Source organism: Mirounga leonina, unplaced genomic scaffold (assembly GCF_011800145.1).
Source record: "Mirounga leonina isolate KUSES-001 unplaced genomic scaffold, KU_Mleo_1.0 Mir_114, whole genome shotgun sequence".
In the NCBI taxonomy this organism is placed as follows: Eukaryota; Metazoa; Chordata; class Mammalia; order Carnivora; family Phocidae; genus Mirounga; species Mirounga leonina.
Genome location: NW_023270265.1, coordinates 22,144,303 through 22,159,330, shown reverse-complemented (window position 1 = coordinate 22,159,330; position 15,028 = coordinate 22,144,303). Strand labels below are relative to the sequence as shown.

At 49.0% G+C, this 15,028-nt stretch overlaps 1 protein-coding gene across 32 annotated transcripts in view; it reads left to right on the top strand.

Annotated features, from left to right (window-relative positions):
• Positions 1–15,028, top strand: part of SORBS1 (sorbin and SH3 domain containing 1) — a 227,050-nt gene that overhangs the window by 142,609 nt on the left and 69,413 nt on the right. For 14 of the 32 annotated variants that reach the window (XM_035025602.1, XM_035025654.1, XM_035025675.1 and 11 more), the window contains 3 exons: positions 88–117; positions 5,587–5,759; positions 7,828–7,891. In XM_035025602.1, coding sequence (XP_034881493.1) covers positions 88–117; positions 5,587–5,759; positions 7,828–7,891 — 267 coding nt within the window. Of the gene's footprint in view, positions 1–87; positions 118–5,586; positions 5,760–7,827; positions 7,892–9,633; positions 9,709–10,030; positions 10,094–15,028 lie in introns of all 32 variants that reach the window. The other 18 variants (XM_035025550.1, XM_035025593.1, XM_035025559.1 and 15 more) reach the window with 2 other exon arrangements.

Sequence of the window (15,028 nt, the reverse complement as noted above, 5' to 3'; positions counted from 1 at the left end):
TGGGGACGCTCACGAGTTCTGGCAGGACTTCCTGGTCTTACCGTGTCTGTGTGAATCTCACGATGTGTATCTTTTCTTTTATCACAGAACAGCAAAAACGACTCAGTAGCCTTTCAGGTAGGTGCCAAATATTTCTTAACACGCCAACACCTTTGATGTATGAGCAGCACAGTCTGATGATTTCCTCTGATGTGCTGGGGACTCTGTTCTTGGGCCGTAAGGATGGTGAGAGCAGGCACCATCCTGCCTCCTCCCTGCAGCCTGTGGGGCGGACGAGGCACCCCACACCAGTGACCCCAACTTGTACACGGGCCCTGGGCAGCTGTGATCAGTGCCTTGATGGGTAAGAACAGGGTCCTCTGAATAAAAAGAACAAAGAGTTATGCCTTAGGTGGAGCGTTTGTGGCAGGCCTTGCTGAAGAAGTCCCCTTTCTGTTGCCTCTAATCCTTCTCCTGGGATGTGATAAGTCAGGGTTAGGAAATGTGGGCAGGTTCTTTTCTTGTCGGGTGGCAAGCCTGGATGCCAATCAGTGGCATGTGATGGACCTGGGTGAGAGCCTCCAGACCAGCAGTGCCTGGAAGGGGGTGAGAGCAGCCAGCCGAGTCTCCTGGAGACCTGGTCCAAAACCCGGATTCGCAGGCCACAGCTCCAGAGATTCGGATTTAATGCGTATGGGTGAGAACTTGCATGTCTAACCGGGTCCCCAGGGATGCTGATGCCGCCTGTGTACTGACCACACTTGAGGAGCAAGTCTCATCAAGACCTGGCAGTGGTGGGGCATGGATCCGCTGGATAATCAGGTGGCAGGGCTCCGTCCCTGATGAAGCATAGCCCCACGTAGGCAGAACTGTGAGCAAGCCCAGGAATGGGAAGGTTTCACCATGTCCTTAGGGCTTTCTGTCGCCATTCTGCTTTGAGTCCTGGTCCTACTTCTCCCCAGGGGTGCAGCTTAGGCAGGCTGCTAATGACCGAAACCACAGGTCAGTTTTCTTCTCTGCCAAATGGGAAACGCAGGAGTGCCACATAGGTCCTGAGTACGAGCAGCCCAGCGCCGAGCGTTGGCTCTCATAGGTGCTCGGTAGACAGGAGTTTCCATTGTCAGCAGGCACCGCCATTGAGCCGTTCCTCATTTTACTGAGTGCCTACTTTGTGTCCGGCCCTGGGCCAGGCTCTGTGGCCGTGTCTGGGAACTGTACCGCCCTCCAGCAGCCCACGGTGTGGTGTGATGGTTCCTAACCGTTTCGTGGTGCTGGACTCATTTGAAGAATCTAATAAAGGCGGTAGATTCATCTCTAAAAGAAACCACACCTGTCAGACGGGCACGTGGTGGATGTACAGACACGTGTGAATCTGGGGCAGGAATCCCTGATCGGTGGATACACCCATTTTCTCCGTTTTCTGAGCAGCTGCTTCACGATTTCTGTGTTACTTCCTGCTACTGCTGCCCTTGGGATTCGTGGAGAGCCCGGGGGGGAGATCACCGGGTTCTCACACCCACTCTGCTTTATCGGGACTTGGCCCCAGGACCAGGACATGCCATGGTTGAGCACGAGGTGCCCTTCGCTGCCCCCTCCTGACTCTGCCACACCAACCCTCTTCAGTCCCTGGCCCCAGCCCAGGTTGCTGAGACCAGGGTGGCTCTGAAATGAAGGGAGCTCCTGTGAATGCCGTCCTGCCTTTGGGATTTGGGAAGGAGCAGTGGAATGGATGAGACGGGCCCAAACACAAGTTAGGAGGCCCACAGTTTGGTCCTGGCTCTTTCTTTTTATTGACATCATTTATCCCCAAGTAAGTGACTTTTCCTTCCTGCAGCATAGTTTCCTCATGTGGGAAACGGGGATGATTGTCCTCATCCTTCCTTGGAGAGGCATGAGGCTCATGTGCAACAAGAAGGGGGGGTGCGGTATGCTTCGCACACTGGAAAGCGCTACGCGATGTTAGGGCTTCTTCACCAGGCTGGCAGGCTCAGGCCACTTCCTTGGCTCCAAAATAAGCCTAATGTGTCCATCTTCCTTAAGTTTTAGGATAGAGCCACTACTGGTGTTTGATAGAGTGGGACATAAAGTAAGTGCTCACTAAATGTTAGTTTTTGTTGAAAAAGAAGCAGCACCATTTTGTTCAGCAGCTCTTGAAGGAGAGAGGGCTGGCTGGGTTGACTCTGTCTGCTCCCTAGCATCAGTGAGGCTTTGCCCAGCATACCTGGGCTGGTGGCACTTGAAGGGCCACTCACCTCAGCCCGACCCCACAGTCCTTAACAGGTTTTTATTGAGCCTTTATGGGGCTTCTTGTTCAACGAGATTCATTCGGGATGGAGACCCACATGGTGTTTGGCCACCTCCAGCTCATGGTTCCCTTGGGGAGATGGGCAGGGAAGCAGGTCTGGGCTGGGGCGGAGGGTCCGGCACATCTTCCTCAGGGACATGTCAGCATTGCTGTGGTCCTCAATCACTGAGCTTTGGGTGTGAAGAAAAGGGAAGCTGCCCACAAACACAGACACCCTGTCCTAGGTTGTCAGCATTGTCACTCACTGAGTGGCCCTTTCCAGCACCTTCCTTTTAAAAGCTCAGTAAAACTGGAAGGAAATGCTGCAGGATGTCCTGTTGAGGGATCAGTATTTGCCTCATGAGAAATAGCAGCAACCCCCATTGTCCTCTGGATGTAACAGGGTGGTCCTGTCACCTGCCTGGTACGAGAAAGTGTCATGTTAGGTTTTCACTATGTAAAAAAAAAAAATTTCTTTGAGGCTGCATTTCATCTCTCTGTGCTTTGAAATCTACTTAGTCGTGAATCACATGATCACAGACTTCTAAAATAAAATAATTCAGGGCTAATTTTTGTAGAGCCAAAGAACTCTGACAGCTTTGGAACAAATCACGGGACTGTCAGCCTGCGTTTTGCAGTTAAGTGATTCTTGTTAGAACCACTTGCCCTAACGATTAAAAAAATGTGTCTGGGTCTGGGAACCCTGAGAATGCCAAGTCTGTGATTTGCTGCTACTTCTTAAGAGAGGACACTGGAGTGAGGAGTGTGAGCACCTCCACGCACCGGGTGAGATGGCTTGAAATCAGTCTCACCTGCTGCTTCCTGGTGACAGTTAGGAAGGCCTTTCCAGGCACAAGGAAAATGCTCAGCAGAGCCATATTAAGGGTAGACTTGGGTAACTTGAAATTGCCCTGCACTTCCAGGCTTCCTGCCAAATCCTTGGCCTCCTGTTGGAATTGCCTGGGAGCGTGAGAACTCATCCCGTGAGTCCAGTCTGATCTTACCATCCTTGAAAGCTCATGGCTGTGATGCCAGGGATCGGGTCGTCTGAAGCACACACCGAGCCCCCGGGGCTCGCACAGAAGGTTTAGAAACCATTCTGCAGTCACAGAACGAGTCCGTGTTTCAGCAGTCAGTTTGAAATCCCGGCCGGGTCGCCCCACCAGGTGGGCAGGCTGTGCAGGATGTAGCACGTGAGCGTGCTGACGCAGCGTGTCCCCTCTTCCCCAGCCCCTCCTCCACACGGGGACATCTCAGACTCGGGCACAACCTCACGTGTGCCCTCAGGCCCCTCCTTTCCGCTGGATTTTATTTTATTTCATTTATTTATTTATTTATTATTTGCGAGAGAGAGCACGAGAGGGAGGAGGGTCAGAGGGAGAAGCAGGCTCCCTGCTGAGCCGGGAGCCCGATGTGGGACTCGATCCTGGGACTCCGGGATCATGACCTGAGCCGAAGGCAGACGCTTAACCGGCTGAGCCACCCAGGCGCCCTCCGCTGGATTTTAGTCTCTAGCCAGCCGTCTGCACTCTTTCCTTTGCCAGAGATGAGAAGCTCTCCCTCGGTCAGTGACAGGGTCCTGCCTGAGCACTGGCTGAGTGCCAGGCCCCCCTCGCTCCCCTTCAGTCTCACCGCCAGGGCGTCGCTGCTAGGACTTAGACTCCCCCGGCTCAAAACCTTTTGGACCCCTAGCCTCTTGACCTCTCTTGTTGCCACCTGCCATAGTCTGTCCTTGTGTGCTGACCCCCCACCCCCACCCCAGTTCCTTCCCTACTTCCTGCTCATGTGATCGTCCCTTTCTCTGCAGCCTGGCACCCACCCCCACCGCCCTCGGAAACTTGCTCCCTCCGTCAGTGATCCCGTGACTCTTCTTTTGCCTAATCGAATGCCTCTTTCTCTGCTTTGGTTTCTTTTTCTTCCTTCCTTCCTTTCATGGGTTGGATCACCCACTTCTTGGAATTCTGTCTTCTCTGGCTTCAGTGATGCCTCACTGTTCCTCTTGGGTTCATTTCCTCCCCCTCCGATAACTCCTACGTCCTTTGGGGGATCCCTTCTGCTCCTCAGCCTGTCGGCTGCGACACCCCTCAGCGCATGACGTCAGCCCTTGACTCTACCCGCACGTACTCCTCCATGAGCGCTTCCATCTCCCTGACCTCTTCCATGACGTCTATGCTGATGGCCTCACCGGGGCTCTGCTCCCCTATTTCTTTGAGGGCGTTTCTGCTTGGATGTCTCACTGTCAAAGTTACCATATCTGAATGGAAGCAGCCATCTCTCCCTGCCTTCCCCACCCCAGTCCCTTTATTTACTTCTGTTTGGATCAGGCCAGGCTCGAAGCCTTGGTACCATCTTGGAGGGAGGTATGACAGGGTATGGTTCAGAGAGAACCACTGGAGTCAGGTGTCCCTAGTCCAAATCCTAGCTTGGCCACGTGGCAGCTGTGTGACCTCAGGCAAGGCACTTTAACTTCTCTGTGCCTTGGTGCCCTTCATAGTTTTTTTTAAAAAATGGACAGATAATAGTTTCTTCCTCAGAGCATTATTGGATGAACTGAGATAACGTATATGAGGAACTGAGCACAGTGCCTGGCACCCATGTAGCTCAGAGTAGTTCACAGGTTCCTTGCATTTGCTGATGCTGTTCCCTCTGCCGGGGGCACCCCTCACTTCCTGTTTGGGTGACTCCCTCTGAGACGTCAGCCCTGAACCTAAGTTCCTCCGCTAAGTTGGATGCGGACTCTGTCCGCCCTGGTCATCCTACGTTCTCATCGCTGGCTCTCTTGCCCTTTCTGCCCACTGGCCATCAGCTCCTTGGAGGCCCGTGCTCTGAGAGGTTCACCCCCATAGCCACAGGACATGTCATGCACAGCCGTAATGCCTTCCCATGGTAAGTGACGTGGCTTGGAGTAACAGAGGATAGGAAGTAATTTTATACTCTGTAGACCACACCTGGTCTGTTTGTTCGCTCTCTGGAACCTCTATTCCTGAATCAAATCAACTCTAATGTGCACGTAGTGATTGAAAGGACTAGATGATAAATATTTCAGTCTTCACTAGCCATAGTTTCTGTTGTAGCTGCTCTGCTCGGCCACTGTAACTTGGAAGCATCCATAGATCGTACACAAATGAATGGGTGTGGCTGTGTCCCAATAAAACTTTACAAAAACAGGTGGCCAGGCCGTAGTTTGCCAACCCATACTCTAAATGAAACTCATTCGTATTGGGAATTAGCAAACACACCTCCCCAGCTGGATTGTTGGGGAGATTTTTGCTCTGGAGCTACTGGAAGAGCTGGTTTAGCTAATGACTCTTTCTCGCTTCCAGATCCTGTCTCAGAAAGAAGAGTGGGAGAGCAGGACTTGGCACCAACCCAGGAGAAACCCACCTCGCCTGGAGGGGCTACTGAGAGAAAGGCGAAGGATGACAGTAGGCGGGTGGCTAGGAGCGCTCAGGACCTGAGCGATGTTTCCATGGATGAAGTGGGCATCCCACTCCGGGTACGAATACGGACCCATAAGTCCTACCTAGGCTTCCCCTTACGCCGGTGACATGCATACCCCCGAGTGCATGTGGCCCTACTTGCGGCTGACGAAGGCCTCATGAGGAAATGCCTCAAAGACTGAGGCACTGCCCACTCTCCAAACCCACTGAGGGCTGCAGAGACGCTCAGAGTGCAGCAGCTTTCCCCAAAGCATGTTAGGTGTTAATAAGTCTCATGAGGAAAGGGGTTTGGGGCTTAGGGGGCTACGGGGGAAAAGCAGGGTGGAACATAGGCAGAGCGGGTTCTCTGCAGCAGAACCTCTGAGAAGCTTCGGGCTGGTACACGTTCAAGGGGAGAGAGAATGTTGTGGGCAGTGTTTCTCAATCTCCCTGTTTTGTCCCTTGGAGTACACTCAGAAATTGTAGGTCTAGGCTTACAGGGCCCTGGGGAGTGTGGGACTCAGGGTCCCTGTTGATGGGTTCAGGAAGAAGTTCCTCTGGATGGGAGAGGCTCCCGTCAGCCAGGGTGAGCAAGAAGCTCTAAAGGAACCACAGAATGAATTCAGGCTTCCCCAGCTCTCCCCCTCCACACAGACGTGCCAGCCTCCTGCAGGCCCCGTGGAATTCAAGGGAAGCCTGCTTTTGAAACTGGATTAGGGTGAATCCCCTTGTTTTCCGTGAACCCCTCAGAACACTAGCTGCAGTATGTTTCTCTACAGTCTCCATGTAACGAATGGATTTTTTTGTGTCCCTTTGGAGGAGGAGTAGAAACAGCAATGGGCTGAGCCTTGGAAGAACTGTTGTCTGGTCCTAAGTAATACTAAGTATACAAGAACAGTAATAAGTATAAAGGGAGCTGTGAAGGACAGTCATTGCCACCACCGCTTAGGGACTGCACGGTCTCGTCATTCACTCTGTCAGCCATCATTCACTCTACAAGGTGAACACAGATAGAATTCCCATTTTATAGATGAGGAAACAGTAACTCAGAGTGATTACAGTGCTTGCCCAGGATTGCACAACCTGTGGGTGATGGAACAGTCTGACTCCGAAAACCCACACCCCTAACCATCGTGTGAGGCGGCCTTCCCACTCACCTTCTCACCAGCTCTGTGACCTTGGGCATCGTTTTGACTTTTTTCCTCATCCGTAAAGTGGGAGTGAATATGCCTTATCTAACCACCCATCTGTACCCTTCCTTGTTTTATTTTGCTCTTAAAACAAAAACAGCCCAGCTTTGTGGTTAGGATGAGAACTCTCTGGCCCTCTCCAAGGTGACTACACTTGTACAGAATAACCTGAAATGGATGGGGGCATGCAACTATTCTTTGCCTCATATGTTTCTAGGAGGCTTTACTTCTGCTTAGTTGTCTCTCTAAAAAATGAAATTTTTAAAAGTTGTATGAATGGACACATTTCAGGTGGATCTTTGTTTACTTTTTTCAAAATCGGCATCCTTTTTGGCCAAATATTACTCTGCAGATTCAGGTCTGAATCCCTTGGTCTGGCTATTTTATTTTTAAGATTTTATTTATTTTATTTTAGAGAGAGAGAGTGTGTGTATTTGAGCAGTGGGAGGGGCAGAGAGAGAGGGAGAAGGGGAGAAGCTGAGTGTGGAGCCCGACGCGGGGCTCGATCTCACGACCCTGAGATCATGACCTGAGCCGAAATCAAGAGCCAGACACTTAACCGACTAAGCCCCCCAGGCGCCCCTTGGTTTGGGTGTTCTTTCTCAGAAGTTTTGCATTTTTAATGAAGATTTAAATGTGGTATCACCAGGGCGCCTGGGTGGCTCAGCCAGTTAAGCAGCTGCCTTCGGCTGAGCTCATGATCCCAGCGTCCTGGGATCGAGCCCGACATCGGGCTCCCTGCTCAGTGGGGAGCCACTTCTCCCTCTGCCTGTCACTCTCTTTCTCTGTCAAATAAATAAATAAAATCTTTAAAAAAAATAAACGTGGGATCACCAAGATGTATAGAGTTAGTGAGTTTTGACTTCAGATGTTGTCACCTTCCATTATGATTTCATGATCACAGAAGTTCTGAAATGTGCTGACATTTCCATTTTATTTTACTGTTTTTCTCTAGAACACCGAGAGATCAAAAGACTGGTACAAGACCATGTTTAAACAGATCCACAAACTAAACAGAGGTACTGATTTTCATTTGTAGAAGCTATGCTGTGTTCATATGTTGACTATTGTGGTGAGGACTTAAACTTGCTTTGCTAGGATGTCAGAAGACTGGGCCCTACGCTCAAGTCATTGGGCACCAGCCTGCCTGAGCCCAGCCATACGCCTGCAGAGCAGAGCACAGCATGGAGGGAACGCTTGTGCTCTGCCTCACATGTGGGATTTGAGGTCAGCTCTCAAATCCTCCCTCTCAGATGTTATGGGATGCAGCAGGTTGAGCCCAGCACTCCACCTATGCTCCAGCATCTGCCTGCCCGGGATGTGAGCAGTTCTGACTCCCACCTGCTTCCAGCTTTAGGTGCAGCCCCCCGTGTCAGCCCATGACTGCCTTGTAGGCAGAGCAAGTTGAGAAAGCCCTGAACTGGGAGTGGAGAAAACTGGTCTTGTCTGGATTTAGTCCCCTAAGCACTCATGTGACTTTGGGCTAGTCACATACCTCTCTGCATTCAACCCACTTCCCTTCCTACAAGGGGTGTTGCAGGGTCCAAATGAGAGCAAATTCTGCCTTAGGAAGTAGAGTGCATGGTGCACCTGTAAGGTGGTGTTAAAATGAAAAATAATCTGCCCCAACTGGGAGCCAGCATTTGGCAGGTAGCCCTGAGAGTCAGTCAAGAGCTGACACACCAAAGCCCGCTCAAGCTTGAAGAGAAGTGCTTCTGAATCAGAGCCACTGGGCTATCAGCAGGTGATCCAGCATGGTGGGAGAACCCCAGGCCAGTGCTCAGGTAGCTCATGACCCCACCAGCTCCCATCCGCCTGTGCTGCCAGTCAGCTGATGGGGATGCTGCTGCACCGTGGGAAGGGTACCACTCCTACCATGGGCAGAGCATTCTGTTGTTCCCTGGGGCCAAATCCAGTCTGGCCGCCTAGCACAGAGGACACATGAAGGCAAAGAGAAAGCGATCTGGTCGGTGTCGGCCTAAGCTGCAAATAACTGGTCTTTCTGATTAGCTGCAAATGCCAACTAACATCACTGTTAATGAGCTCCTACAATGAGTTCACAATGAACCTGGCTGTGCCTCTCTTCAAACTCTTTCAGAATACTGAGATGTTCAGCGTTTAGTGTTTCTAAACCAAGAGTGAATCCACTGTGGTTGGGTGGATGAGCTCAGTCATGGCGGTGATGCCAAAGGCTGGGTCTCTGACTGGGTGATGTCAGTTCTGTTGGTCACTTCCTCAAGCTGATGTCCATCTCCCCCAGCACCCTGTGTCTCTCTCACCTTGAGACCTGGCTTTGGCAGCCCAAATGCCAAGTCACAGGTGCATATGTGAACAGTCTGTTATTCTGTGCCACGGGCAACATCCCTTCTCTCCTGTTAGAGGGATGAACTCAACCCAAATTACAGGTTCTAAACAAAACCAGCTGCCCTAATGGTAGACAGAGATGTGTAAAAAATTGAGAATCCACTGGTTTATTTGGAAACCTGAAGCTTTGTGCTAAATCCTTCTCACTTACTAGAGCCTGTGTATATGTCATTCTTTGTCCAAGAGGAAAAATGATATTGTCTTTTTAGATGTGTCTCAGTAATTCAGGCAAAAGGACTGGATTTTTAAAAGCAATCTGAGTTTCTTTCATATCACTAGTGAAGCTTAGTATGTTCCAGAATTCAAGGAGCCTGAACTGTGTGTGGATCCCTATTCGTTCATTCTCTCCATTTGTATCTTCCTCTATTCTCTCTCCCAAACTTCTTCCTCTGCCTAGACACTCCTGAAGAAAACCCTTATTTCCCTACGTACCAATTCCCTGAACTTCCTGAAATCCAGCAAAATTCTGAAGGTACCATAAACTTAGACAGTGTATCTGTTGTCCTAGCCTTAAATTAATTCTTATAGTTCCATTCTAGGAATAAGATTTGGCTTTTAGATTTTGTTTTTATAGTCCTTTTTGGTTGGTGAAAATTTTATTTCACTCATTTGCATGATGTGCTGTATTAAAATAACTAAGGCCTTTCTAATTCATTAATCTCGTGTTAAGTGTGATGCCGTGTGCATTAATAACACTAAAGTAGGTAATCGTTCAAAAGAATCAGTTGCGGGATTTGTCAGTTCCTTCACTTCATGGTGGGTAGTTTAAAATCCACTGCTTTTCTCTGCTACAGAGGACAATCCTTACACTCCTACCTACCAGTTTCCAGCATCTACTCCTAGTCCTAAATCTGAAGGTAATTAAAGGAAAATCATGTGCCTCTCTTTGTACTGGTGATGTTACTTTCTTCTTCACCTTGGGGTTTTTTCTGGTGGCTAACGGGCTGTCTCCCAAGCATTTGCTTCCCCCATCCTTGTGTTTTGTGGTAGAGTCTTGCTCCTCGCTGACTGTATGACCCGAGGCTATCCAGATGGATTTTAGTACTGGTCCCTTGGAGTTTACACGATTAATGGGGTAACCAGTGTAGCTTAGTTATAATGCTTTGAACATCTGAGGCTCTGGGAACAGCTGCCAGTATTTGGGGTGATCTCATGGTGCTGGTGGCTGGGTAGTGACGTGGGGAGGCAGTCATGATGGCCGATGGGCAGCAGGTGGACACACCTGCTGTCAACAACAGACAAATTACCTAGTTTCTATATGTGCTATAACCCGTCACTGGGCCCCTCATGGATCTTCAGGGTATATCTCCTTGGTAGGGAATTCCCAAAGACGTATCCAGGTATGAGGTCCATTCATGGTGGGAGATGATGTCTCTTGAAAATAAGGGTTTTGGCCAAGCTAAAAAATGTTCCATGAAATTGCTGGCTAGGAATTTGGACCTGCTGGGAAGGATGGTCACACTTGTATCTAAAAGCAAAAAATCTAGGTGTCGAAGAAGGTTCTAAAAGGTAAGTTAAAGGCACCATCCTGAGAGCTACCCTAGTCCCAGAGATTATCTGATCCTTGGGTGAGTGACCCAGAAAGAGGGGCATGGAAGGGAGTTTACAAGAGGAAATTTCATTAAATGCTCTTCTAGGATGAGATGTTGAGCTCTCTGAACTTATTTGATTAGTACTGAGCATTAGTACCATGCATTGTCCTTGGAACTGAAAATAGTACCATGAATAAGATATATCCTCTGTTCGCAAAAGTGCACATCCAACAGAGAGACAAGGCCCCGTCCTTGCTCTGTGTCCAGAGTGGTGGCAGTTACAAGAGCATGTGTCCAGAAGGCCAGAGGAAAGCTTGCTGGTGCAAAGGAGCTCCTCAGTATATATCTGGAGAATGTTGATGAGTGGGGCTCTGGACCATGGTACCATAGTTCTTTTTTCGAGATGCAGCCCTGTCCCACCTCCTCGGTATTTCTCTGCTCTAATTAGCTCAGCAGACTGTCCTCCACAACCCTTCTCGTCACTGTTAAAATCGTGCATTCACTCATTCATCAAACTCTTACTGATTGCCTCTCATATATGAAAGGATGTCCTGGGATGTATTAGATACAGTTTTAGTTAAAATACCAGATTCCATTTTGGTTCTCCCTTTGATGTGCTCATCAGTGGTTTCTAGCCATTTCATATCTGGGTTTGGAAGAAAAGCCTACCAAACAAATCCAGCTTCCAACTCGATGCTAATGATTTCATTGTTATCAGTGACCACCTCACTTCCAACAGGAATCTGTCTGGTGTGCGATAACCTAGTCTATTTATCCTGGGGTGCTGATTCTAGCCAAAAGCGTTGCTTAAGAGACAATTGACTGAGCTGAGTGAGGGAGACATTTTATTTTTTTAGGGTGATTTTGATGAAATGCGATTTTCAGTTGGTGCTTCATTTGGACTTGAGAACCCAGCACCAGGCTCCCTTCTGGGAAGATGACAAGTGCATGGAAAGCGTGAAGGCATAGTGTCCCATAGGCAGAGGAAGGCCCCCTGGAGAAGTCCTGTAGAGAAACAGAGACTCCGTGAGACTGGAAGAATGCCATAGGCCTGCCACGGGCGGTGCCGGCAGCTTCCACGGTCAGCCTGGCTGTTGGTCTGAAGACGGGGTTTCGTGGCCTCACACATGCAGCTGCCACCGTCGTCAGCTGCCACGCCTAGCAACCCTGGCTAACAGTGACGTCTGCTTTTTGGTACACATCAAGTCAGGCTCAAGAGGGAATTGGGGTGATTTGGCCTTGAGGCATAAACAGTAAGGGATGATTGGTAACCTGTCACCTAAAATGTAGGAAGCAGACCTTAATATTTTTTATTTTCAAAGACCAAAGAGGATGAAATTGTCATAAAGGATAAAAAGGGGGAAAAATTAGTTTGAACATAAAAGATTAATAATAACCAAGGTGATTAGGCTTTAACACAAGTGTCTAAGAAGTCTTCTTCCCCGGAGATCTTTTAAAAATAGGGTGGATTTCATCTCACCCCTGCTCCTGCTGAAGATGACAGAGCCAGACATAGACCACAGATGTATTCAATCACATGAAGGCTCTTTACAAATGAGGGAAATGTTTGATCTAGATCACTTTAAAGAATCTTTTTTTTTTTTTTTTTTTTTTAAGTAATCAGAGATTCTCTGGCTTGTGGTTGTGATGTCTGTGAGCTTTGGTAGGTCCCCCTCAGCCCCGTGCTTCTGGGCTCTGCACGCCCTTCTTAACGTGGAAAATATTTATGCCTTTCAAAGAAAGGTGTTAAGGACAAATTAGCACCTAGCCATAGATTTTAATGAGCATTAAAAAATAGCTTGCTTTACTGAGAAATATGAGCTGTCATTCCAGAGTCTGTCCTCTGCAAGGAGACTGTTGTTGCTACAGGTTTTTTTGTTTTGCTTGAGCTCAGAATTTGAAACTAGAATTATTTGCAATAAACCTATCAAAACATAGCCTAAGGGCCACTTCCTCCGTCTAAATTCTAGTTGCATATACAGTATAAAAAATATATATTTCTAAGTGTCTGAAAGCTGATTCTCCTGACTAGTAAAAGACTACAGGAAAGTTTGTTTATGCCGGCTTAGCAACCTTTTTTCCCCCCAACTATAATGAAAAAGCAAACTTGTCCAGGCTTTCAGAAGATAAATAGAATTATCACGTCTTAACCTGTGAAGTTTAAAATGTACTTGAAAAGAAACCTGTAAACTCCCAACAGGGAGCAGTCCCTTCTAATCCTTTTGTGATCTCTGAGACCACTCTGGGACAGGAGCGGATTGCTCTTTGTTTCATGAGGTGGTGAGGAGAGATTGGGGCTAGAGAACTGAGGAAGAGCAGAATGAGTTCAGGAGACTGACTTCTTGAAATTTCACTATGTACCTCAGTCACTAGAAAGCTTATCAAAAATAACTTACCAGAGGGATGCCTGGGTGGCTCAGTTGGTTAAGCCTCTGCCTTTGGCTCAGGTCATGATCCCAGGGTCCTGGGATCGAGTCCCACATCGGGCTCCTTGCTCAGCAAGAAGCCTGCTTCTCCCTCTGCCTGCCTCTGTCTCTCTCTCTCTCTCTCTGATAAATAAATAAAAATCTTTAAAAAAAAAATAATAACTTACCAGAAATCCTTTGGGAATAACTTTCAAGTAAGGCTGAGCAAATGAGTATGACTTTCTTTTTTTTCTAACCTTCACTTGACCCATTCTCTCTTCCCCATCATTCCTTCCTCTGTGACCCAAAGCTACTTGTCTGTGAATTCCATTCTATTCTCTCTCTGAAAGGTGGAGAGATGACCTTCTGTAGCATCTGAGATGTCTGGTTAGAAAGATTGGGGGGATGGGGAGAGAGACCGTTGACAGCGACCAGAGCCAGCCGCACCCACTGCTGCACCCAGACGTGGACGGGCTGCTGGGGTGGGTCTTCAGACCCGCTGCTGGGGCCTCATCCCTTGCCTCCTGCTTTAGGAAATAGCAGTGTGGTGGCTCGGACCTCAGCAGCTCACAGGCATGATTCCATTAATAATCTAATAATAATAATAATAATATTAATAACAACAGCAATAGCATAACCACCACAGCGCCTGCTGCGACCACCATTTATTGAGCCCTTACTGAATACAAGGCCTCACATGCTGAGTGCATCACAACTGTGACCTTGTTTCATCCTCGCAGGAACCCCGCAAGGTAAGTCCTCATTTCATCAATAAAGGGTGTAAGGCTCGGGAAGGCTAAGTAATTTGTGCAAGATCACACAGTAAGTAGCAGAAGCAGGTTTTAAACGCAGATCTACAGGGCCCCCAAGCATGGGCTCTTTCTTACTCTGTTCTGCTACACTGCTGATTCCTTTACCTCTCCTGCTGCACCCTGTGTTCTTGGCTGACCCTCTCTGACCCCTAACTCCAGGCGCCAATGTCTCCCGGGATGGCATGTGGAGGTATGCAGTTAGGAAACGTCCCCAAGTGATTTGACACATGGCCAGGACTGAGAACCACTGGAATGGAGGAGACTACCCTTCCCACCCTCCAAGAAGGAGAAGATACTTGCCAGTGCAATCCAAGGGAATGGGGATATAGAATTGGGGTGGGGGGGGACTTCAGATTCAAAAGAGCTAGCCTTCCCGCTCTGAACATGGCCAAATGATGTTGGCTCTCTTGACATGCTTTGTGTCCACAAAATGGCCGCGCTTTTCAGCACAAAAACGCCTCCGAATCAGCACAAAACAGGTATCTGGTGTGTTATTCCATGGTCCGTGGCCTGTGAGAATACTTTTGGCCATGTCAGGGTCAAGGGCTGCCCTGTCAGCCAAGGGGGAAGTTTCAGAGACCAGCTTTTCCTCTTGCTTTTGGTTGCTCCTTCCACCAGTATCAGGCCAATGGTGACCACTGCCACCTTCTGGTGAAGTGTCTCAAGGCATCCCCAGGGCGTGGTGACAGATCATGCCATAGTGGTCTGTCTCATGGACCTTTCTCCTCGTTCCTAGATGAGGATGTGCCAGGACAAAGATTTGGGAGGCTGATTTCTCCCAGGCACATCTGTATTTGAGTTAAAATAATCCTCTACTGGCCTTACAGGATTTCTAAGAATAGCCTCATTTTGCCTGAGTTCAAGCAAGTAGTTCTATCGTGAAGATGCCTGGCCAGGCTCTGTGTGCCTCCTGTCCCCACTGCAGCTCGCACTGCCCGGGGAGGCGGGGCCTGGCTGCCCGCGGCGGTCCCCTTTGCTCTCCTGAGGACAGCCGGGCAGGAGGGCTCCGCCCGGCAAGTGCAGTCTTAGAGCAGCCTGCAGGA